At 44.3% G+C, this 26219-nt stretch overlaps 1 protein-coding gene across 6 annotated transcripts in view; it reads right to left on the bottom strand.

The window, feature by feature from the left end:
- ACACA (acetyl-CoA carboxylase alpha) overlaps positions 1-26219 on the bottom strand; it is a 132671-nt gene that overhangs the window by 85879 nt on the left and 20573 nt on the right. For 2 of the 6 annotated variants that reach the window (XM_075719776.1, XM_075719779.1), the window contains exons 7-27: positions 25787-25897; positions 25071-25280; positions 24365-24535; positions 21832-21993; positions 21376-21539; positions 20408-20558; positions 19777-19880; positions 18828-18909; positions 17487-17632; positions 16338-16488; positions 14858-14992; positions 13810-13956; positions 13112-13300; positions 12415-12515; positions 11796-11884; positions 10250-10374; positions 5562-5675; positions 3886-3999; positions 3131-3220; positions 2516-2638; positions 1757-1767 (exon numbers count right to left, since the gene is read on the bottom strand). In XM_075719776.1, coding sequence (XP_075575891.1) covers positions 1757-1767; positions 2516-2638; positions 3131-3220; positions 3886-3999; positions 5562-5675; positions 10250-10374; positions 11796-11884; positions 12415-12515; positions 13112-13300; positions 13810-13956; positions 14858-14992; positions 16338-16488; positions 17487-17632; positions 18828-18909; positions 19777-19880; positions 20408-20558; positions 21376-21539; positions 21832-21993; positions 24365-24535; positions 25071-25280; positions 25787-25897 — 2690 coding nt within the window. Of the gene's footprint in view, positions 1-1756; positions 1768-2306; positions 2347-2515; positions 2639-3130; positions 3221-3885; positions 4000-5561; positions 5676-10249; positions 10375-11795; positions 11885-12414; positions 12516-13111; positions 13301-13809; positions 13957-14857; positions 14993-16337; positions 16489-17486; positions 17633-18827; positions 18910-19776; positions 19881-20407; positions 20559-21375; positions 21540-21831; positions 21994-24364; positions 24536-25070; positions 25281-25786; positions 25898-26219 lie in introns of all 6 variants that reach the window. The other 4 variants (XM_075719777.1, XM_075719775.1, XM_075719778.1 and 1 more) reach the window with 3 other exon arrangements.

Below are 26219 nucleotides of genomic sequence, written 5' to 3'. Positions count from 1 at the left end.
TTACCCTCGCAATCGGGATCAGTGGGGATTCTTACAACAGGATGTTTTCTATTAATTTCAACAAATAATTCCCAAAACAGTTTCTGCCCACAAAACCCACCAGGAGCAGGTTGCGTTTCTATGACTTTATTAGCAGATTTAACAGTTTTTCTTTCCTCTCTGTTTCCATGTAAAGCTTTCCTGTGGGTAGTTGATGGCAATCATTCAGCGGCCAAAAATACAAAGTCTGAGTGCCTAGCTGTGATTAGTCAGAACAGAAGTTGTGACTGTGATTGTTTCTGTTACAATTAAGTAAAGGCATAGCGGGGTTAAATACCAAATAATTTAAATATAGCAACCATTACCAGTTTGCAATTTTCTCTACATGAATTATTTGCTCCAATAAAATTCAGGCCCTTAAATGTTCACAGAAATCAGACACAAAAGGGAGCGGGGCTTAAAATGTCTGATAAAGTGCTGAAAAATGTGTGCCGTCATACAACTAACACCAGCTCCAAAAGAAAATGCTCTTGTAAAGGGCTCTCTGGTACCTGCTCCTGGTTCACCAGGACCCAGCCCTGCAGAGCCTCAAAGGACATTTTGCTTGGTCCAGCTGGGGTAGTTTGGCTTTGGGGTTTGTCCTTGGAATGCATTTTTAGCTTTTCAGTCTAAAAGTTCATGCTACAGAAGATACAGAAAAACATACGATGGACATAGAACACGGTCAAAACCAACAAAGACGACTTAAGCAAGACAATGTCAGAGTTTTGAGATTTCTGTGTCTTGGGCTTAACGCAAGGTCTGCCTTTACAGCTAGCTTAAATCTACACACTCGGTGCTAATTTAAGACCCTAGCTGTCCTGCTACCGGCTGTGCTTCAGCACTCAGCCACCCAACAGCCACACAAGTAGGTCTACGCTGCAAGAAGCTGCATCAAGCAACAGGAGCCAAATTCGTCACTAACAGACGGAGGTGCAACTCCAAGGAACTGAACCTGGCTATGCAAGCAGTGAATTTGTCCCCAAGCTTGCTTGCCTCTGCGCAAGGACTGAGATGCATTTTCAGTCCACCATCAGCAGCGCCAATGGCTGAGAAGCAGAACTGAGCTTCAGAACATTGCCCCAGCGAATTCAGCGTAAAGGGGAGCGGAGATTTCAGGACAAAGAAGCTGCTCCCCAAGCAGGTTAACAGTTCTCCTCTTCCAGCTGACCTTGTCCAATTAAGCTGGCACACAGGAATAGAGCAGTGGTCAGCATGGGCAGGCCAAACAACCCCCAAGCAACAGAGGTAACTGAGACCAGCAAAGAGAAGACATGAAGAAAGAATGGGTGGGGAGGGAGAGTATTATAAAGGGGTACTAAAAATAGTATGCAATTATTTACAAATATTCGAGAAATGTAGGAAACAGATGAGACCAAATGCATGTCCCATTTGTATCATGAGTGTTTTGTGCTGCTTGTTGAGGACAGTCATTCCTTTCTAGCAAACCAGATTCTGAAAACCATTTCATAAAATGTACTGATGGATTCTCAATGAAGCGAGACTGGACCCCATTGCCCAGCCCCACCAAAAATAAAATAAGGAAAAAGATGTTTGGAAACAAAGGAGAAAAATAGCACCGGTACCATACTGCCAAACCAGCACAGATCAACAGTGGCACCCGGCGGCCACGGAGACTCACTGCGCCTCTTGGCTCCAGCACGCTCTCCCCTGCCTGGGACAAAAATAAAATAGCGTCTAAAATACCCTCCAGAGTTCCTGTTGCAATTGAAAAAACATGGGAACTGACTAACCTGACAGATGCTGAAGAAGTTCTGATAAACAAGTTTGGGGATTTTGTCTTTAAAATGATCTTGGCACACGCTAGGAGATGCAACCCTTCTTCTCTAAGATAGGGCAGCGAATAGTTGATGCTTTTGGTTGCAGTCATGAGAAATACGTTCTGAAAAATACTGACTGAGAACCGAAGTATGTCAGCTCTAGCATTTCTATGTAAAATACATTCGTACGTGCATCTTGGTCTTTTCAGTCAAAAAACCACATGCTACAAAAGATTTCACCTTATCCGGTGAAGCCGGGTTTGAAAGTAGAGCCAATCACAAACAGTTACAAAGGGCTGGCCGGGGAGCGCCGCAGGAAGGGGACAGAGGCTGTTTGACTGTTCTTTATTAAAATTCTGAGTAATTGATTATTCTGTCTGGAATTGTGTCTCTTGGAAGGCTTGGGATTCAGCTAGAACTGAAGTTCTAGAGGAAAGTTACTACACAAGCTGAACTTAAAAATCAGAAAATACATGAAAACTGTATCATATTTACATTAATCCAAACTGCAGAAACTACTACCCACAGCTCCTGAGGTTTTAAATAACTTAGGAGAAGGAACTGGGTAATGCAGGGGTTTCTCTTAAATAATTTGTGCTTATTTGAGGCACTGGAACTCTCCCTTTCTCCACCAATTCTACTGCAAGTTTTCTTTGCCAAGACAGGACGTAGCCCCTCGTAAACCTCCAGTTCCAAAGGCAGCTGAACACGCGAACTGACCTGTTCGGATGGGAGGTAGGCAGCATGAACTGGAACTCCACCACGCAAGTGTTATCCTTCAGCTGGCGATGCTGGACACTGTTTAACTCGTAGGCAATATACGCCCTTCGAACGTACACCTGGTTAGAGAGAAACTCGATCAGCTTAACTGTGCTAAGGAAGCAGAAAGAGAGAAAGACAACAAATGATAGACCAGAGACTTCAAAAATATTAAAAACCAAACAGACACCTCCAACTGAATATCTAGATAGAACTCTAATTCAACCAGAATTTAAAGTTATTCTTTGAGGAAGGCCAGTCTGGCAGGATACAGCCATCAGCACAAGGCACACAGCGTAGACTGACCACATTCTGACAGCAGCTTCACTTTCAATCCTTTCAACCACCTAAATCTTCTTCAAGCAAAGAAGATAACCTGAATCTGAAATTTCAGTCAATTATGGATATTAATGCTGTTAAATGCCAGGCTCCAAGTATGCCAGATTCCACACAACCTACAGCTCTCAGCCTTGCAGGGTAACAGTGCTCAAAACAAAACAAAAAACAACCCCAAAACAAAAAAACCACAGAAAAATGAAAAATATTTATTTTTTCAATGGGAATAAACTTACCTCCAAAGCTGCCATTCTTACCACCTGGTTACTGTGGTAGAAGAAGTTGGGTAGCACATCAAAGATGGATGTCTCAGACAAAATGAGTTTCTAGAAAAGATCACATTAAGCAGAGTTTTAAAAGAGAACTGCCTGTCTTGCAAACAGGCTGAGGCAAAGAAGCAAAAACCCCAAATCAAGTCTGACCAGTTCCGATTTCTATGCTTTTCCTGTTGTCCATCAAGGATTACGACCTTTTTACATTAAATCATAGAATATCTCAAGTTGGAAGGGACTCATAAGGATCACTGAGTCCAAATCCCTGCTCCTCGCAGGACTACCTAAAACTAAACCGTACGACTAAGAGCATCATCCAGACACTCCGTGAACTCTTGACAGGCTCGGTGCCATGACCTCCCCTGGGGAGCCTTTTCCAGGGACCAGCCACCCTCTCAGTGAAGAATCTTTTCCAAATATCCAATCTGAACTTCCCCTGATGCAGCTTCATCCCATTTCCTCGTGTCCTATCGCTGGCCACCAGAGAGAGGAGATCAGCAGCTCCCCCTCCACTGCCCCCCTTGAGGAAGCTGTAGACCGCGATAAGGTCACTGTGATATCAGTGTAGGAATAAAAACAAAAATGAGGGGGAAGCTAGAAACCAGAACGATACAATTTAAAGCCATAAGGACCTTGGGACTACAGGTGAGATTTAATACAGAAACATTAAGCTCAGTGAGAAGAAAGCAGGGAAACAAGGAGAGAAGTTTGGTAGATACCTGCAGGTTCTCAATGCAGAACTGGTGGCCGTACATGTCAATAGCGGACAGGAAGATGGACTCCACCTGGTTGTGACGCAGCTCGTAGGATGGCAAATGGGAAGCAATGAGAACCTGGTGAACAGCAAACACAAGGAGCGTCAGCGAAAGGAGCGCTGCTGGGCCATCGGCAGGAGGCCGTTACCTCCAAGGCAGCAATAGTCTGCTCCATCCCAGAAGAGGTGACTGGTTTCTCCTGTGAATTCTATGGCACCTGGGTGATGCTGCAAACCCTCTCCCCTCCCCAGCCTCATTTGTGTATCTGTTCGGTTTGTATTATTGGCAATTCCCCATGGAGAAAAGGAACAGCTTCAATCAAGTTCCATCAGTGCATGTGATTTAGCACTGCGGAGCTGCTAGTCGTGGGGATTGCCTGACCGGCTGTTAATTGGAAAGCAGATCTGGCAGGCAGCAGCTGTGGGGAGGCCAGCAACAGAGACCGCCTTTCACAGCTTCCGAGCAGAGGAAGCAAGAGACACTGGTGCCAGGTATTAAACGCCCAACATGAAGGATACGGAGATAGGAAGGAGAAGCAGCTTGCAGGGGAAAATGAAGTGAAAGAGCAACATAAAGACATACACAAGGACTGCAGCACCGTCCCCAGCATGCTGCCAAGAGCTTCAATAACTGAACGGTTCAAGGACACAAATACAATCCTGAAGGAAACATAAGGTCACTGAGCAGCTTCAAATGCCCCATTCATTTTCAACAGTCAAGCTCTGAAATAAAAGGAGCGATCCCCAAAGTGTCAGCTTTCCCGCTGAAGACTTTTAGAATGCAGATAGGGACCGCGGAGTGAGAGGAGTGATCAGGCTACAGGGTCACCATTACTGTGAAACGATTATGCCCTCTCACTCCTTCCTGGCTACAGACTAACTGCGAAAGAGGAAGCTCACAATAATATCCAGGTGGATAGCTGGCATTCAAATTATCTGTACCAGGCTCTTGGAATTGACAGTATCAAGAGTTTGTCCAATTATTTTCAGGTTAAAAAGAAATTGACAAAACACAACCCAACAGCTAGAAGAAACCCCGCCAAAGACCAACAGAAATCTTTGCAATAAGTCCTTAGCCATTGCGAAGAACATCTGGTTCCTGTGTAACCTTCTCTCCCTGTGCTCTGCACACACTGATTCACAATCGTAAGGCAGCTGATGAACCCGGACAGCATGTCCTGGCTGTTTACCGTACAACTGCCTGCACGTTCCAGGGTTCATCGGGTTCACAGATTATAAAGCCAGTAGGAACCACAGAGACCATGTATTTTGCCTTCCTCTATCGCACAAACCATATGCTGTTCTCAATTAACTCCTATTTGAGCCAGAAAAAACTTTTTTGGAGGAGCAGGGACAAAGGAATGTAGCCTTAACTTCAAATTTTACAGTGATTGGGAATCCACTGCAATCTTTGTCAGACTGTCACGACGGTTAATCATTGGTTAATTAGCTTCATTGTTAAAGCGCTGCTCACGGTAATCTACTCCTCACATTTGCATAGTAATCAAAATAAACATCAAGAGATACAGACTTTCCAAAAGAGCGAGCTCCAGGCGGGAGCAGCCCGTATTGATCTGATCAGCAATGGCACAGTCCGTCTCCAGCAGGGATCAGCTCGGACTGCTCAACGCACTCCCTCACCTGCCGTGCTCGCAGGGCCACTTTCGCGTTGGTTGTCTTGCTGAGCTGGGTCAGCTCTGTCAGAATATTAATCAGCTCGTCTGTCAAGGTGGGGTCACGGCCACATAGCTGGTCCTAAAAGAGAACTGAAAATGTTTACAACAGAGGAAAACCATCTTCCGTCCTCCCACAAAGGAGTTTAAACCTGAAATACATACACATGGACTCAGGTGCTGGGCCACATCACCTCTAGAGGTCTGTATCTAAATTATTCTGTAATTCTGTGCTGACAAGGGTCCAAGTTATTAGGCTTATACACATATTAATAAAGCTAAAGAGGAAAGAAGGGACTGGCACCATCACCCGTTTTCTTATTTGTAGCGTGTGTTTTGGCATCCAAACGCATGAGAAATACTGACTTGTCAAAGAGACTCAGGTAAAACATTTTCCCATTACCCAGTTTCAGCTTTGTACCAGAAGTCTCCCCTAGCAGCAAAGCAAAATTCAAAGAGCATTTAATTGTTTTGAAATGACTTGTGTAGCATGCAAAGATTAGCAAACTTTCACTGTGAAAGGTGACCAAACAGAAAGAGTTTAACTGGTGGGAGAACCTCCTGAAGTCCACTTAAAAAACACCTCAAAACAAAAAAACCAGCACAACTCCACAACCACAAACCAACCACAAGCTTTGTACAGCTTCAGCAACACCAGGAGAAAAAAGATCTGGTCATTCTTCTAACAAGGCTAAGCAAAGCTAACTAAAGCCATAAATGATACAATGCATTTCTTGCCGCAGTACAGGACTGACTCCATAATATTTCTTCTAATCAGAGAATCCTGGTTCTGAGGAAGTTCACTAGCTTACTTTACTGTCTGAATTGGCTGGATAAAACAATAAAACCGAACAGCATAATTTTCTGTGTTAATGCTGCTTCAGAACTCTTTGGGATTCAGCCATTCAAAAAAAATACAAACAGTAAAGACTTTAATTGGTTTTGTTTTCTGAACAGAGGAGGTGCACTCTCATGCACGCTTTATTCCAAAAATAGTTTCAATTCTCATGAATAATCCCACAGTCTTCAACTACTCACACTGGCTTGTGAGCCTCTTGCCTCCCACTGCTGAAGCCAGAAACCCTCTAGGAGCCTCTAATGTTTCTTCTATACAGCACTTCACAGCTTTTCTCTTGGTAAATGCGTAATAGGAGGAAAATGTGAGATGAAACAGGTATTTGCAACAGCAAAGAGAGCTGGTGCCTTAAACTTTGAAGAGATTTTAAACACATACAGTCCAGAAAAGGCCCTTTGAAGATCCAAGAAATAGAAAGGGAAAAAAGGGAAACCTCTGCACAGCAGGTTAGATCGATAAGCCTGCCAAGGAAAATAAAGTAAAAAACAAATAATACAAGACCCATAGACTGACTAACAAATAACAGCTCATACTACATGCGATTCCAAAGCTAAATAGCTTTTCCACCCCTTTCTCTCTGCCCCCGCTCAAGCATGATGCCATCTCTAGGAATGATGGCATACATCTCTCAGGGAAAGAGACCAGTCAAATCACTCTTATTAAAAAAAAAACCACCAAACCAAAACTCTAAGCTACTAACTCTTATTAGATTGTTGTCCCCTACTAACCAGTCTTGGGCCAGCAAACATTACAATGATTGCTCCCAAAGAAAGTTCTGTAAACGTATCCACTCCAGGTCACTGTCTGAATTCACAGTGAATAATTCAAGAACCTGCGTCTTATTTGAAATACAAATTCCTGGGTGTTGTAATGTTACTGCTCAAGGTAACAAAAATCCAATAGGACACAGGACATCTGCCATGCCGCAAGCAATTCTGTCCAGTTAAAGCTAGGATGTGCATACAACAGTCAGTTAAGTACATAAAATGAACATACAACTTCAAATCACACTATATTTCACCAAATATATGAAGGATGAAGTAGTTCCCATCCTGCCTTAAACGCCTGCTAGCTAAAAAAGGTGAATGATGGCAGCATAACGCTATTACTAAAACCATCCTCAGAGCCCCTTGTTAATAATGGATTCCTAGGGATACATCAATAACAGCAACATAAGCATCAAGGGATTTTGACATGACGTTTGCCCTTGGAGGACAAACTTAAACCATCCCACATAAATAGCTTGGCAACCCATAAAATGCCACAGCCTTCACCATGATTACACCAAATGTGCCACGGGGTCCCTCAGACGTGAAGAGTAATGCGAGTCGGAAAAAGAGGAATGACGGTCTTTCTGGTTAACGGCGCGGCCTGTAACTCAGCAGACGGCAATCCCCAGCCGTGCCACAGATGACACCGCGACCAAAGGCACGTCGCCCCTCCTGAGCCCCCGTCAGCCACTCGATCCGAAGTCACACGAACGCTGTGTCGCGGGGCGAGCGGACGCCCGTTTGCACGGCCTTGGGCACCACAAATGGCGCACGGATCAGCAGGACTTGGTAGTGTAGGTTAATGGTTGGACTGGATGATCTTAAAGGTCTTTTCCAACCTCAACGATTCTAGATTCTATCTTCCACCACGTGCAGCATGGTCTCTCCAGTGCGTCTCAAGCTCTATCAAACTGGGGTGTTGGCCTTTACTCAAGCAGAAGTAACTGACAGTGGTGGGGACAATGACTACACAGGAAGGAAAACTCCTTGACGTTTCTCTGCGTTCCCCATCTCCCAGCACGCCCCTCGCTCCCTCAGACAGGCATCGTGCCGGCCAACGTGAAGACACAGCAAGGCTCTGCATCCGAGACACGGCTGGCGCGGAGGTGAAAAACTAGACAAAAAGTTTCGGTCCCATTTTAGCAAGAAATAATCAGGATGACAACAACAAAATAAAGCAGGTAGCTGGCGCGGCACTGGCTTTTGCCTGCACTGATTGGCAAAGGCAGCGAGCAAAGCCTCAAACCAGCTCTTTGACAAGGCCTAACGCCTCCCCAGCACCCCCGTGTAATTACACACTTGAGTGACTGGACTCTGAAGAAAATTGAAGGCCTGAGCTGCGAACAGCTGCCATTTTCTCTCTCCATCACGCCAGCATGATTACTTGAGAAATGAACAGCCCCGGCTCAAAGCTACTCCAGAATTCTCAGAGGAAATATGGCTCCGTGTTCAAATAATGAGATTCTTAAGGCAAGCGTTACTTACAATCACACCACACACCAAAAAGGGAAAGGGGGGGGAGAAGAAGGGAAAAAAGGAGCGCCAGAAAGAAAGAATGCCAGGGTCTTTATATCTTACAAATTAGAATTTAAGAAACCCAGCCTCAGCCTAGGACAATTATGACTCTTTTTCTGCTTTTGAGAGTTATTTTGTGGATGGCTACTTTGGACATATTTTTGGCAGTAACAGACCACATTATGTTTGTAAAAAGAAAAAAAAAAAAAGAAAAAAAGAAAAGGTGAGGGGAAGAGACAGAGAGATAGTATTGTAATTAGCCTCTTAAAAAGCAGGACACCCAACTCCAGTCTGTTGAAAATCATGTCATAGCTAAATTCATCCTGCCTCAAGGAAAGTGGGCATTCATTCTGCTTCACAGCATTATGTGGGACAAGGATTTTTTGAGGCTTTTTAGGAAACAGGAAAAAAGAGACAGGATTCAATTTTTTTAAAATTATTTTTCCCAGGAATGCAATTTACTGGGAGTTTTACCCATTGGAGTGGGACTGAAGTTAATGAGAACTGAGATTTTTTTTCATAGAGTAACAAGCCAGAAGAACATGAGAAGGTGATGGCAGGTCCTGGTATGAAGATTCATTTATGTTTCTAGGGTGGAAACTATGTCTGTCCAAGAGGAATTCTGACCCCAGGAGATTCCCCATCCCTTTGCAAGCCCCCTGGACAGCCGCACACCATCCCAAGGGTCCGAGGCCTGATCTGGAGTGACCAGCTGTGTGCTGAGATACTGAGTCCTAGTCAGAGTCCATCATGCAGCCCAGAGTACAGCCGGTCCTAAAGCACCACCGCAGACCCGAGGTAAGACCTTCCAAGACTATAGCCAGGAAGAAGCTAAGAGAGCCACTGCCAAACCTGCAAGACCAAGCTATGGCTCATCAAGGAAGAGCATCTGAAACCCCTCAAGGGCCTCCACATGGGCTGGCTAATGCCACTCACTTCACCCTCATTAGTAACGAAGGACCATACAAATGTTGCTATTATGGAATTATTAACACAAAAAAATCATCTGCTTTTTGTGCTGGTAGCATATTGCTTTGCTTTCCGAACAACTCCAGTTTGAGTACCATGAGCTATATGAAGACAGGACCTGTCTGAGACCCCTGAAGACAAAAAAGCAAACTAACCCAAGTATAAAGTCACAGCCCAGCACCTGAAAGTTAGCCTCCAGCATCCTCCCAATGCAAGAGTTAAGAATGCATTCTTATCTCCCCACAGATGCTCACAAATCACTTGCATAATTAGCCTTCATTGCACTCTTATAGGCAATCAATGCAGGACAGTCATGAACCAGAAGGTGCACAGGCACGGAGCTGAACAGTATGTTCTGGGTCTCCTCTAACGCATGGCTTATGTGCCATAGGAACACACGAAGAAACTCCACGCTGCTGCCACTGCTTCGGTAGCTAGAAGGCTTGCGTTTTTGAGGATGAGAGCTGTCAATTCAGTACCTTTCAAAGCATCAAACGTACAACTACAAGCAGCAGCAAATTTCTAGAGCACCAACAGACAACTTACAATGAGCATTGTAACAAGCAGGTTCTTCTTGGTGACCTGAGCATGTGAGAAGATGTAGTTCAATACCGCATTCATATCACTTTTGTTCTCTTCCCGAAGGGTAAAGACACACTTGTCGTAGTGACCTGCAATCAGAAATGCACATTTTTTTTCCAGTCTCCACACCTCTGTGTCAAGGAATACAAGTTACTAGACATGTCTTCATTTTTCTACATATATGTTTTGAGAATCTACATTACATGGTCCACACAATCAATTCTGGGAAGAAAGCATTCCTCCCACCACCACCCCATCAACTGCAAACTTTAATTTAAACATCCTGCTCTTATTAAAATAGCTCCAATACCAAATACCTCCTTTGTGAGCAATACAAAGAGAGGAATGCTGAGCTCAGTCTTTCATTCAAATGACACCCAAAATAAAACAACAGCAAAGAGACTTGCACCGTCCTCTACTACCAGCAAATTGAAGCGGAAACCAATCTGCAGTGCCATTAGGCTGCTGCAGGTATAGGAGCAGGACAAAAAAGTAGAGCAGAATCTGAACTACCTGTAAGAGCTAGAGGCTCAAAATTAGCTAGTGCTTCATTGCCATCTTGTGCCTGGATACAGCAGTGCAATGCATTTATTTCAATTCCCAGTTTCTGGCTGAGGTTTGAAGTTTGTTCTTATGAACAGCAAACAGCTTCCTGGTAATTTACAACAGGTGTAAATAACTCAGTGACTTTTCTTTTTAACTGCACTTGATTTTCTTACTATAGAATTAAATAAACAGGCAAGAGAGAACTAAATAGTATGGTGCATTTAAACAGGTTTTCCGATTCTCATTTTTCTGCAGATGCTCAGAAATCAGGAAATAAAAAAAAAAAAAAAATCAAGCTTCTAATACGAAGCTTCTACATGTGCAATATCAGAGTTGGGGAACTCTCCAGCGGTGGGCCACTGCTGCCAGAGTCAGCGAGGGAACACAAAGGAGACCTGCTTCATCTCTGACCTCGAACAAGCTGAGACCACACAGACTGGCTGAGCCTTAGCGAGCTCAGTAACAGACTAGAAATGGCAACACAAAGAAACTCAGACTCAGCAAGTCTGTCTTTTTACTCCAGGTCATACAAAAGTGCTCACCTAGAGGATCATAAACTCATATAGAAGCTATTCTTCTGAAAATTCACAGGGAAAAGGAGCATTGCTACACCGAAGGTACTAGAGTCATATTATGACATGTAAACTGCAGGTAAGATGCCAAGGGATGTAAGAGATGATGGATATACCAACAGTGGAAACCCAGCAGAACAGACAGCTTTGGGGTGGAGTTTGTCATTTGCTTGTAATAAGCATTATGAGCACTCTTACCACGAAAACTCAAACTGGACATAAGCTCCTCTGCAAAAAACAGGATCCGACTGGCAGACCTTTAAAAGAAAGCCTGTATAGCTTAGCCCTACCATAAAGTTGGAGTAATCTTTCTTGAAGGGGGTCCATGTGGACCTCATGGACCAAATGTGGTTCTTTCAGAAATCAAATCCTTGACATGCTTGGAGACTCACCATGCTGAAACTGAGTCTCCACCTTCAGATACTGACGGAGCAGATCCATCACCACTGCTTTCATGTGACCCCGAATACCGCTCCGGTACCTGCAAAAGCAAAGAAGTCAAACCTAGCACTGAGTGAGACTGGCGCGGCCCTGCTTCTGAAGACCTGCAAGTGAGTGACACTCAACATGAGTGGCAGGATAAGCCTGTTTGCTTACAGAAAGAAGCATACCTGGTTCTGAAAACCCCAAGTGCCATTACTGTTGTAGCACAGCTCATGTTTTGCATCAAAATGTCCTTTTTCTTCTAAAAATACTCAAAGCTCTAGACACTGAAAAGCATAACATGCACCAGGGGCCAAGATGTGATCAGCATCAGGACAGAAGTTAAATCTTTCTTTCATATAGCAAAGGGAAAAAGAGAAAGGATCTGTATGTGTGCTTCACACAGGCAGCCAGGAGCCACACACATGGCCCCCTCACTGTTGACCTCCCTGAGGGAAGTATCCAGGCTTATTCCTAGAGATTTAGACTCTGAGTGTAATAAAACCATTTGAACAAAGACAAGCAGGTTCAGGTCTTTCAAGCAGCAGCAAAAAAAAGAGTTAGGGGGCACCCCTGAAAATGGCTCACCTCTGCACAAGCTGCACAATGCTCTGAGTGTTCATGAAGAAGACCTCACGCTCTGATTTGCGGTTCAAGGTGGCTGCGTGGCTATCCAAGATATTGGCAATCTGAAAGAGAGCAATCACATGACAGTCCCCCTCCTGGATGGGACTACCTGGCTGAACACCAGCAGAGAAGCTGAGAACTTCCAGACAGACCAGAGCTCCAGCGGACTCCAGCAAAGGCCAAAGCCTTAAACTGCTAAGGAACTTAATGACCTGACAGCAATACAAAAAAAATCAACGCACAGTATTGTATACTGGAGAAATCATCTTCCAACTTCTCATTACCAGATCAGGCCTCCCTGAGTTGCAATCACTCTTTTTTAACGTTATGTTGACACTACAGATTGCACTGCTGCATGCGTACAATGCAAAAAGCAAATAAATAAATGCCCACAAGGTCACCGAGATGATTAAACTGCTTCCAAACTGCCTGCTTAAAGCTATACTGAGGAGGGAGCTCATACCCTTCAGCACAGGTAAAGGACGCAAGTCTTTAAGCTCAAGTGATACAGGTAAGTATCTTTCATCATGAAGATCCCATGTTCAAAGGCACCTTTCAGGTCCAACTAACCTCCAGATAATTTAAAGGAACTTTCTCTCTCTCTCTCTGCCCCAACACAAACCAATTTTTACTCCTCTGTATATGTGTGGTTGATCACCTGTTGGCTGGGAAACTGGCAAAGGACTGATGTGATGTTGCTGGCATATTGGGCCATCTCCTTCTTGATGGACTTCTCTACATTGGGTGGGATCCGTCCAGAAACACTGGTCATGATGTCCTGAAGTTCCAGCAGAGGCAAAGACGGATCTCTCAGTGTCTTCATTAGTCGCTCAACCCAGCCTTTCACCTAGAGAGAGGCAAGTCAGCATAAAGACAAGCATGAAGAAAAGAATAAGCAGCAAGAAGGGAGAAAAGGAAAGGCTTTTCACTGAGGCCTTCCTCAATACTGTTTTATCACACAGCTAGTCCAGAGACTAAAAGAGAGCTGGGGTAGATGACAAGCTGCTGTGCTACTTTATGCCAACAGCTGACTCGGATCCACCCACCTTCCTTCCTCCTCCCTCTAGGACTTCTACCACAGCTGGCTATGCACGCAGCTCCCATGTACAGGGCTGCAGGCACAAGCAGTAAAGATCAAGCTCAACTCCTTGTCTTTGTCTGGGGTGCCACAGATGGGACTCTCCCATCTTACCCTCTGGTGAGCAAGGAAGTCTAAGAAAGGAAACCGAATCGAGCTGGCGCTAGCAGGGTAGCCCTGACTCTTGGTCCTCTGGCCGTGACATGCAAATTGGCCAGCCTTACCTTGAACTGAAAGAATATTCATGCTCTCGCTCTGAAACGAGAAGTAACCAGTACCTTGCTGATGAAGTAGGGCTCTGGCAGGCAGTATCCATTCATCACATTGACCAGGTTATCTAGGACATAATGGAAGATGCGATGGAGTTTCTCGCCTCGAAGTGCTGTGCTCTGGTTCTGCGGCAAGGTACCCGTGTGCAGTTCAGCCTGGAAACACAACAAACAGCACAGCGTCACTAACCCTCCTGTATGGCATCAGCCATGGTGGTAACAACCAGTCACCCTTGACTGGAGCCTCAGATTTAACTTGGAAGAATTCCCAAGGTGGAAAATGCACTTGGTTGAGAGAGAGAAAAGTTATGAGCTGGATCTCCAACAGTGCTATGTTGTGTACACCCACAAAATAAACTTCCAGCCTCTCTCCCAAATACGTTACAGTTGATCTCATTGTTTAGATCCAGGATGACCAAAAATCTCAAAAAAAAGCACAGCAAAAGCCAACGGTTTGGTGCTGACAATCACTTTCCACCCCCTGCATGACAACCTCCCGCAATTTTCAACTAGCTATTGCTAAAGGAACAATAGATTCTCTTCCACTGCTACCAGCTACATCCCAGCCTACCATCCCTAAGTGAATATAACTCTTTGCCTTTCACCTTAAAAATATCCACGTCCTAGGCTCTTTTTTTGTATTTCCAGGTTTGCTACAATTGCTATCACAGGGCTCTTGGAGTTGGGACATCAACTCCCAGAATCCCAAAGAGAGTCACTTAAGAAGAATACACGATAAAAAGAAGTTAAATAAACTTGCATAGGAATAAAGCAGATAGAAAAATCCAGCCAACCTCCAATATCCTAGACAGCCACACACCCACAATCGTACTGAGTAAGGAGAGAACAAGAATGGTACATAAGCTTAGACTGAATCAGAGAAAGAGCCAATTCGAGTCCTAGTCCTCATCCAAGACAAATAAATGGTAAAGTGACAATTCCAGTACAATGCCCAAGTCTGGAATTGGTTCAGTACCCTGGACCATCTTGTAGCACTCTCAACATCACTCCCCTATTAAAAGCACAACTAACATCTGTGCTTCCTGCAACTTCTCACCTGCTGAACCCTGCTGGGATCATCCAGCTGGAGCTTGGCAATCACACAGCCTGGATCCAAGACTGCCCCTGGGCGTTTCACATAATGGATGCAGCCTGATTCTCCTGCTGTTAGTGTCATCACCATTTTCATCACCTGTAGCAAGGAAAACAGGTTACACGCTCAGCCTCCATGCTCCCCAAATTGTTGTAGTTTTGTGAGCCAGCAGCCAATGTCCTGCCACAGACAAACTAACCTGCATGAGCACCTTTTGCATTCAGGCTTTCTCAAAGGCTTAAAAGTACACTGATTGGGAAAGAAACCCCAGCCACTAAAGTGAATGGTAGAACAAAATAATTGGCCCCAAATTAGCGCAGCAGGAAGCCACCCTCAGGAACGTCACCTGTGCCACACTGCTTGGACCAACAGGTACTCAAGAAGGTCCCGCATTCAACACAATGAAGAAAGCAGATACAATTTACTGCTGCAGCTGCTGCGCTCTAAAGGCTAGAAGCGGGAGAGCCGCTCTCAAAAGCTACAGCAACACATTCACTTTTAGCAGAGGGAACTAGGATTACTTTCTGGAGGTCACAGGTCTCAGACCGCTCTTCACAAACAGAGATGCTTCCTTAGATCAACCTTGGAAGCTCTTGCCTTTGGAGCAGAAGGGCTGGGCATGGGGGGAGACAGTCTAGTCTTACCAGTGTTATACTATACAGCACAACTGGGAACACAGGAATTGAGTAGGTGGTTCCTTCTTAGCCATGACTCTGTTGCAGCATAGAAGCACTTACATAAAGTATCTGGATGTCTAGCTTGATATTTTTCTCCTACACATTGTCCGCAACTGGTTTAATTGCCCCTCTGTCAACACACACCCTCCCCTCCCTCAAATCTCTTTTGAGCTATGCACTCCTACACAACCTCTTGTGCTTTCCTCACAGTGATGCAGAAATTGTTCACCATCCTCCTCCTCTCTAAGAGTTAAATAAGTTCCAAGGGAGAAGGGAGGAGTGACACTTATTAACTCATCCAATCAACCTGATAAATGATCAGGTAATCAGAGGAGTCTTAATTTGTTACTTAATCCTGGCATGTAACTCCGCTTCTGAGTCTGTGTTGGTACTAAGTAGTGGTCTACAAGTAGAAGGCCTTGTTCACCACAGCTAGAAGACACAGTACACATGGATCCCACTCTCCCTTGGTATCACAGCAAGATGATAACCATGGTCTCACTGCTGAGAAATTTTGCTTATCACTTGGTATACAGTCAACAGTCAAATTTCAGCTGTTAAGTAATTTCTTCTCCACCCCACCGCTCTCACTGCTGATTCCTGCATTAGTCCAGGTTAAAACGCAGACAAAACTTGGAAAGGAAATACTGTGAATTATCCCTCATGCTCAAGTCCCAGTTCCAAAGCAGTCAATGTTCCCCCCCCCCATCTTTTGCCTGGGCAGATGCAGCATCTGCAGCCAAGTCAGTTCTCTGAGACTCTTTTACCTCTATTTCTGCAAAGCACTGGCCTGCAAACACGTGTCCCCCATCCTCCACCACATACTGGATAAGCTTCCCAGCCGAAGGTGAGCGCAGAATGGAGGGATCATTCTCCTTTTCAAACACACAGGTCTTGTTACCTATAGTGATGCGATACCTAGGAAAGAACGGGACAAATCACTGCAACAGAATTTCTTGTGGAAAGCGTGGGAAGGGGAAAATCCATTCTCTCTTTCCCTATTCTACTTCAAAACAAAACTAAACAAAAACACCTCAACCAGCTTTTCTGAGCTGAACGGTACAGCCCTGCATATGAAAGTTCAGATTAATCACATCAAAACAGGACTATGGAAGCCAGGAATCAGAAAACAGACAGAATAGCCCTTAGCAGGGTTGTGTGTATGTTACTTTTGTGCTGCTTCTCTACCAACAAATATCACTCACTGTCAGAACCAGAACCAATGAAGTTCAAGATCTCATATAAACAAAAGCTGATGTTTGTGGAGACTACGCTTGCCATCCGTAACACGCAATACATTCGCCAAACTGCCCACCTCATGCACAATCCTCTTGTGCACAGAGCAAAGCTGAAAAGAGCAGGGTGCAGCCACGCAGCAGACTGAGAGCTTGAGACTTCATAGCATTTTCCAACCCAGAAAGTTACCCAAACTCTCTCTGTATTCCTGACCAGATTCGTTACATTTGTCACAGAAAAGAAACCAGCAGAGGGGGCAGTGGTTCACATTCCAGAAGCTGGAGATTTAGTGACCTTATGGCTATGATCCCCGCAGGGAATTTTGAGGGAATGCACTGAAACAGTAAATCTCGTACCTCTTCCTCAGGCAGCTGTGGAGTTTCAAGGATTTTAAAGATTTTCATGTTGTTTTTATAATCCAAAAGGGCACTTTTAAAGAACCAGCAGGAGAATATGGACTCCGCATTGGTACACATTCAGATCTTTCTCCTAAATGCAGCCAAGACCTGTTCCTCAGGTGAAGGCAACTTCTCCCTTTAAACTCATCCATAATACATCTAGTAAACTCTTCCTAGGAGAGTATTCCCTTCCCAGCTGATCTTTGGGAAGCATAAAGTTACAAGTACACCTAATTTTGGCTTGTATGTAAATGTTAAACATTAATCTTTACAGGTTGCTACCTGTCCACTTCTTCTTTCATGTAGGTAGTGTAGCTGCTACCATCATAAGACAGGAGCAGTCCTCCATCGCTCAGTCGGTGCACGTCAACTTCCACACAGGAGCTGTTCATGATGACCACGTAGGAATTGGGAGACTGTCGGGTCACCTGCAGATCCACAAGAATGGTATGGATCCCATGAAATAAACACAGCAGTCGTAGTGCCTTGGCTGCCACAACATACACTGTTTTCCAGCGCTGCAACAGCGGGAGTTACAGAAGGGGAACGGAGCCATTTGTTCTCATGTCAGATGGAAAAAAAACAATGTAAAAAAATTGGGATCACAAAGCCGAGCATTTAGCAGTCAAGAGATGCCAGAACTAATGCTGTTCATGAATTTTCATTTAATCCTCTTACACTTATGCATTAACTGTACAGCTTTGATTACACAATCATATACCATCTCTTCACCCCGATCTATGTACAAGTCACAGTTGTGTACCAAAATTGCATAATGAATGAGATAATTTTTAAATACATATATACAAACGAGAGAGATCGTCTCACAGAGAAAGGAGCTTACACTCTCCCTGGAAAAAGGGAACCTATCGCAGGCTTTGCCACAGAGTTCCTATTTGAAGCTGGGTAAATCACTTCAAGCATACTTTAGCTGCTGTTCAGTGCCTCTCTGTTTCTCATCAAAGGGGTGCCAAGATAAAACCATGGAAGTGCAGGGGTGCTGAATACTTACAGCTGCAAAAACCAGTATATAGTCATGTTATGAAAAACTTTACCATAATAAATTTGCCCGAGGAAGCTAATTAAGTTTGCACAGGCAACCCTAAGTCTAATATTTCCTAACTTTTGTATGCTTGTTTTCGCAACCATTAAACAGTATTTCTAACATTGGGTTTTGCACACAGCAACGAAAAAACAACGCTAAAGGGAAAAATTGCTACAAATTCTGTCATGCTGATGAAACTGGGCTCAAACATGCAACAGAGTAGAAAAGTAGATCTACATATTCAGAAACATCAATTGAAAGTTTTGGTCAATCAACAGGCAGTAATCTTTGCCTACGGCAAAGTATTCTTCACCCTGTGCAGAGCATTTCTTGACCCTGAAAGGTCAAAATGTTTACAGAGATGCACAGAGATAATTGCAATGGAAAGATGCGATGAGGTATTATCATAAGGAAGATTGTACTGATTTGTTAACCCCGCTAAAGCGGAGAAAATAAACCCTGCACAGATTTAATTCCAATAATTACACATATTACAAAGATTAAGCCAGAGCAGTACACAAACAGACATTTCCAACTAAAAGTGGCAAGAGGATGGGTTTCCACACCATGCATCGTACCTTCAGCACATATTTCCGTCCTTCATAGATGAGTTCCACGTCCACAGTGTTTAGCAGAGTATGAGCAGGCAGGACTTGGCCCCTTGAAAGAGAAGTAAAAAACAAAACTGCTCTTCCAGAAGCCACCAAATGGCTATCAGGGGCCCAAGCAGGTTCAAAGATGCATGCAAGAATTTGGAAAACACTAGCAGAGATGGGAGTAGGCTTTTAAACTGTCTCTTCTTAGGAGAGACATGTATCAGTTTGACAAAGCCAGCCCATCTCTCTCCAGCCACACAGACCAGCTTTATTCTCCTTTCCAGTCACCCACTTTTGCCTTAGAGACGAGTCTGCAAAAGGAACGTCACCGCCTGAATTACAGAACATGTATCATGACTTAACAGATGCATGAAGCAGCTTTTCCCCCCCGCAGCTCTGTTTACATACAGACTCACCAGCAGGACGCTGAGGGGAAGAACTCAGTTAAGAGCAGACCTGCCTGGATCACACCAGGTTTAGCCTGACAGTGTTACGACTGGTCTCCCTAGAGTGCCCGCTCTACTTTAAAGCCAGCAGGAGCAGAGAGGGTTTTCTAAGTACTAGTGGGAAACATTCAATTTGGAAAATTATGTCAAATCTGGAAGAAGTCAATATCCGGTGACTCAAGACTCCCTAATGTTGCCCTAGCAGCACACAGAGAAAGAACTCCACATTTCTAAGCCATTTCTTGGAGCTTCTGCCAAAACTGCCAGAAACCAAACCAATCTGTGCAAACAATGGAGGATATTTTGGGGAGATACATAGATATCTGCCAGTCTTCTTAGGCCAGCAGATGAGCTTCCTGGGGCCAGAGAACCATCAGCAGTTAACAAGCTCTGTCATTTCTGGACTGGACTTGAACAAAACTTGTAAATTAAAACTAATTACTATCTGCTTATCAGCTATCTACCAGACCAGCTTGCAATTTTACCTTTCTAAAGAGTGCAGGAAGTTTGAGACACTGTTTCGGAAGCTCACATCAGCCACATGCAGAGCTCCACACACCACTCCCAGCATGGTATCAGGCCTTTCAGCCTAGAAAGAAAGGGTGCATAGCAGTTACATCTCCCTTCGCTTCAGTCCATTCTGGACACCAACTTGAAGAGTCAACAGTCTCAGCTCTATTTTTGGTTCACAGCCAGCCTCTCTTTAAAATTAAGTTGGTGTAGCATCCATGCAAACACGATATAGAAGCAATTACCCCTAACTCCTTGAAAAGAAAACCACATTTTTTTCTTCCTGGATCAAATCTTGAGGCTCCACCTACATTTCCCCTATCACCTGTCCCAAATTGCAAACCAAAATACCAGCCTTAATTCACACACACACTAAGATGCTTTTCTGGCCAACTTTAAGACCACCTTTTCCTGACAGGGATGACCTGAGATTTTGATATAAGTAAGAATTAAGGCCAGTGAAAATGTTTATTCATGAAGTAGTAAGTGGAAATTAACCACTCCTAAATCCTTGTCCTCTTGCAACCAGCATGCACCACACTTGCCCACCCCACCCCTTTCCCTTCCTCACTCCAATTTGTAGTCCTGTAAAGCAAGCAGCTGCACCTGAACTTTCTCAGCAATAAGCCGATCCAACCAGCCAGTGTCAATGCGGTTCTGCTGGAAGCTTTCTGTTTCCAACAGTTTAATCAAGTACTCAACAGTGGTTCGGAAATCCCCTCGGATGGACAGCTCCTTCAAAGCCACTACCATGTTTCTGAAAGAGAAAAGAATACCTGTTATCTACCCCATACTAACAGTAATGTGCCAGCTGGTAACTCTAGATAGTTCCCCGTGAGCTGTTGGGGAAAAACAGTCTGAAGGTAACAGCAGAAGAGCATGTGCGCTGGAGCAAGATGCTGTATGACATGCTTGGGAATGAAATATCGATTTTCTTCAAACTGCTGCTGGTGTGAACAAGAGCAGCTCAGCCAGCGCCAGCTACGAGATCAGGAGTTCCCACTGCTACCATCATCTAGGCACCTACCACACGCCAGAAGTACACATAAGACAGACAGACGTGGTCTCCATCCCACCCAGAATGGAGTAGAGGAAAGGCTCTGGATGAAACACAGCACGGATGACAGGTCAGACAGTCCTGTCTTATGACCAGATGCTTTAGCGTTCCACACCACCTAAGGACACTCAATGGTTTATAAACCATTATAAGGCATTGGTGTAACAAGTTATCAATGTTTTTCTTGTTAGAAGCCTTCCACCTGAATGCTTTCAAAGAGGGACTTCAACACAATGGTAGCTATACCATACCCCAGCAGCAGGTATACAAGGCAGGAATGAAACAGAAAGGAAAAAAATGAAGAGAAGCAAGCAAAAAAGTGTAGAAATGTAGCTGCAACACAGTGGAACTTCAAAGCAAGACAGGATGAGAAGCCTGACCGTGATGTGGAAAACAAGGGAGGGAAACTTCTCTTAAAACTCCTAGAAGTAAGGAGTCTTGTTTTATCCATGGCATTTTGGATCAGAGGACAAAACTAAGCAATTTCCAAGGTTCTACCCCTTTTCTGACTACTTACGAGATGGCTTCTTCACGATTTTCTCCCCAAGAGAAGCAGTGACCAAACTGAGAATCAGCAAATTCATGAAGCCCTCCTGCAGCAGCAACACTGAAATAGCCCCAGACATTCTTATTGCTGCGGAAATTCAGTTCCTGAACTGTACCAGAACTGGGCTTAAATCCCTGTAAAGACAGACAGATATTGCTATACATCCTAAAGAAAAAGTAAATAACGCAGAATTAGGGAAGCAGTTAGAGTTCTGAAGGCTAGAGCACCTCTTTGTGCTGCAACATGATACATAAGTTCAGGCTGTGTCTAACCAGAGTCTACAGAACCGTCAGCCAAGTGAGATAAGGGAAGAATCTTTTCAATTTGCTGCCAAAATTTTCAGGATCAGCAGCAGGGATTGAACCTAGGCGTAAAGCCTACGCTTATCAAAATGTGATCAGTAACTAGAGAATTTAAAATACTCACCTCATCAGGATTCTCACTGGTGATACGTGCAGCGATGACATGGCCACGTGGACAGGGGACATGGGCTGAATTCTCAAAATCAATAGATGCATCTCCCCATGGAGAAACGCCATACATCACTCTGATATCCTTGATCCTGTGGAGGGGAATCCCCATGGCAATCTAAGGAAAAATAATAATAAAAAAGAAAAATAAAAGAATAAAAGAAACCACCATTAAGTAAGTTTCTTTCCTCACTGAGAGTACCTACTCCTTCAAGAATTAATTCCACCAATTCTCTGCGGATGCTGATGCTGCAGTTCTAGTACAGCAAACATACTGTGCCCGTTTTCTGATGTGAGCCGTCTCCACTGACACGTCTTGGAACATTCATATTTCTCAGGACAGCTGAGCTCAGTGTAACATCCACCTTAAGCCCCTCAGCCGGTATTTTCCATTGACTGATTACAAGGCTTCAGAGAAAGGTGGCCAGCGCTAGGTCAGCTGAGGATGGGCACGCATTAGGCCTGTTAAAAATATACTCAGGCCCCAGTGAGACAGAAGGCCCCTAGTTTGTTACAGGAAACTGGAATTTTGCAACTATAAACTGCAGAGAGAGTAACCTGCAGAACCAGCTGCTGGCTAGATCCTCACGGAGTAAAGTCCCACTTGCTCTGTTCATTAGCTGGGATTTTTTTTTTTTTTTTTTACAGTTACAGTTCAAAAAGGCTGAGCTTTAGCTTAACCATTTATTTCAGCTGTCTATTAGCCAGACACCAACAGACAAAAGACCAAGCTGGTTACAATATCAACGCACCATTCTATGAAATGGTATCTAGCACCAGCAATATCAAGAGCAGTGCCCGAACAATGAGGGAAGCATCTGACCAGTTACAAAACCCTCAGTGCCTGGCAAATACAGACATAAAGCTGCTGCAATCACCTGCCAAGAGAAGGCTCAGGCCCCGGCAAAATGAAGATGATCCTGCCCCTGAGCAGGCTACAAGAGAAGGCTCAGGCCCCGGCAAAATGAAGATGATCCTGCCCCTGAGCAGGCTACAAGACATTACAGTTCAACTGTTTGTTTTCTCTACCATCTGTCCAATAAACTGCAAAATGCAAACAGCAGAAAGAAATGAGAAAGAAAGAGAGCAAGAACGGGAGGGCTGAGGAAATGGAAGTAGAAAAGCACGTAGAGCCCCTAACGTGGTGTAAGACAAAGAGGGAAAGAGGACTGCGGCATTCATCCACCGGTGGAAAAGATGGGGGCTGAGAAAAGGGAGACGGCGTGGAGGACACAGGGAGCTCGGTGGGGATGCACAAGGGACAGATGAGCCACGGCAAATGCAACAAACCCTTTCTACAGGATCTGTGAAGGATTCCCTCATTACTTCGGGGATCAGAACAACAAAAAGCCTACTTGTTCACGTAAGCCGTAACTGTCACCCGCTGTCATGACTCCCCCTTGAAAAAGCAATAAATCACGACAAATTCTTGGTCACTTTGCCACATCTATTCAAGCACCTAATTACTAGGCATAAATCCTGTTTTGTAGAAAGGCTAAAGAGCAGGGACCTCAGCCAAGAGAAGGAAGCATCTGCAATGAGCGAGGGGCTTAGAGGTGGAAACAATTGCTCTGCAAGTCAGGAACTGCTCATCAAAATTAAAACGACCTAAGCCATTTTCCTGAACTTCAAACAACTACTGAACTTGCTGAAAGATGAAAAGTCCCACTGTCTGTTCTTTTTTCCCTCCTTTTGTCATTAGAAACTCTGGGAAGAGGCTGTTATCCGCTGGAGGCAGAGTGGGCAATGCACTGCTCAGAACCGGCGCCGCATTTGACCGTGCTGCTGGCCTCAGAAGCCAACTCGTTTCACAAAGTAACTTCAGAGCTTGAAGTCAAACTACTCATGGCTAAAGCTTGTTGAGACAGGCTTTTTTGTTTGTTTTACACACAACCTTTCCTTAAATCAGTTTTCCTACCTTTATGTTTTATTCCTCTATTGCTTCCCTTTACACCCCTTTTAACTGAAGGTCTACCTGAGCAGTCCAGGAGAAGCAACTAGAAAATGTCTTCTCTTTGCTTTCCAAATCAGAAAGAGCCAAATGGTAGAGCTGTAACTTAGTGAAACAGTCATAACAGAAGCAACGCACACATATTTTGGAATACTGAATGAAGCTTTCCTCCAGCCACAGCAGATAAATCCCAAGCTGAGAAAGTACCAAAATGGGCCTTTGAGTGATTTGGTATTTTTGCTGAGGAGGAAAACGTGGGGGAGTCATACATCACCTATCTGCACATGAGGATTAGGCCATGCTTGGTAGAGCTCTCTAATACTTTCTTCATATTCTCTCCTCTATCAGTACCAAGATCTAGTCATCTGCATAATGTGATCCAGTTTTAACACAGAACCCTGGCCGTGACTCAGACAAGAGTCTGCCCCGAGAGTCTGCCCCCGTATTTTACTAAGGCTTCAGCAGAACAGGTTTTTCATGCCCAGCTTGAGTACTTCTGAAAGCCTCCAGGAGCACGGGGCCTGGGCACTTGGCTCACCTGGAGCTGCGCTGCCGGCAGATTAACATCAGCTACCATCTCTGTGCAGGGGTGCTCCACTTGCAGGCGGGGATTCAACTCCAGAAAGTAGAAACTGCCATCCTGGCTGTACAGGTATTCCACAGTGCCCGCACTCACATATCCCACCATTTTGGCAAGCTTCACCGCACACTAGGATACAGGAAAAAAGAGGATTTGATTTCCAGGCCCCATGCTCAGTTACCCATCCACCCCACCCACTTCAGACTTTTTTGCTGGCATTCTGAAACATCCAAAAGCTTGCTCAAAGAAAAGCACGTGGCACAGGAGTTTTGATTTCCAGGTTTTTTCATTTACAATTTACAGAAGGCAGAGTTTGAAGCAAGTATTTATAATACTCAGCATTAGACAATTCATACAACTCCTGCAGCTTGCTTTTAATATGACAATATACACTTAAAACACGCTTCCCTCCTATTTTGGGGGTGCACGCATTTTTGAAGGGAGCTCTACAGCTGTTTGTCAGCACATGGTGGACTGTTTTGGAAATGTGAGTGGATGCCCACACGAAGCAGCTTAAGACATGCAACCCTATATTGCTCCTTTAAAAGATTCAACAATGCAAAACTCTTGGCAATGTCAAAAAAAAAAAGAAAAGAAAAGCAAAAAAGTCCTGCCTGTTTCTGGAGTCTCACAAGGAAAAGAGGACTTGCAGAGCCACCCTCACCTGTTCCATGTGCTCAAACACCACCGAAGTCGCAATAGAAGCGGGTGCTTCCTCAATAATCTTCTGGTGCCTGCGCTGCACGGAGCAATCCCGGCCAAAGAGAGAGATGGCATTGCCGTACTGATCTGCCAGGATCTGCACCTCCAAGTGGCGGGACTGTTTGGCTAGTCTCATTACAAAGATTGGGGAGCCTGGGACTTCAGTTTGAACCTATAGCAGAGACAGCATATAAATAGGCAGATCATTTTTTTGTCAACACCTTAGTCACAATCATTCCAAGTTCATTTTTTAAGCAAGGAACATCCATAGTATTTCCCCTGGGCTACTTAAGGCTGAAAATACCCTGTGTTAGCTCGTATATAATTACAGAGCCGTTTCCATTCCTCTCAGCTTTCCTAAATAACCCATAAACTAAACAAGGCTCGTGTCCCTCAACATTTTTGAGTTGCACTGCAGATGCCCTCCATTACTTGGTTTTATTCAGCATCTCCTATGATGTTTGGGCATTTGACAACTGTATTGGATTTGGAGATATACTGAAATCTGACCAATACGCAGAGCAAAGAAAGTATGAACTCACAATTCAAAGTAGCTAAACAGGCTCTGATACATAATGCAGACTTTTTCAGTTCTTTAACATTTCCGATTCAGTGCTTTCAGAATCACCCAACCTGAACATTTAGAACAAGACAGTACAAATCCATGGGAAAAGTTACCTGTCTAAATAGGTTGGGGAAGTCATCTGCATTGTTAACTTTCCTGATTCCTTTTCCTCCTCCTCCTTCAGAAGCCTTGATCATGACAGGGTAGCCAACCTCCTCAGCAGCCTGATCAAGATGGGCAGAAAAACATGGGTAAGTACAAGAAGTTAGCAGAATAAAGTTTAAAAGATCATTATTTCCCTGTTCATTTGTGTTCAGTCTTCCATGTCTGACTCTATTTAGCAACCAAGACATGAACGGGATAGAAACCAAATATTCCAGTTTAAGAGGGTGCCTGTAGTTGGAAAAATCAGCAGCGATTCTGTGACTACAGAGAACCCTAGCCTCTCGAAGTGATCACAAAATCTTTTGTCAGTGCTTCACGCCACTAAATTTACAAACCCATAGAAAAGCTTTTTTGTAATACAGAAAATCATTAAGCTGGGTA

Source organism: Pelecanus crispus, chromosome 12, assembly GCF_030463565.1.
Source record: "Pelecanus crispus isolate bPelCri1 chromosome 12, bPelCri1.pri, whole genome shotgun sequence".
In the NCBI taxonomy this organism is placed as follows: Eukaryota; Metazoa; Chordata; class Aves; order Pelecaniformes; family Pelecanidae; genus Pelecanus; species Pelecanus crispus.
Note: the sequence above shows the minus strand (reverse complement) of the source record. Positions and strands in the feature narration are given on the sequence as shown.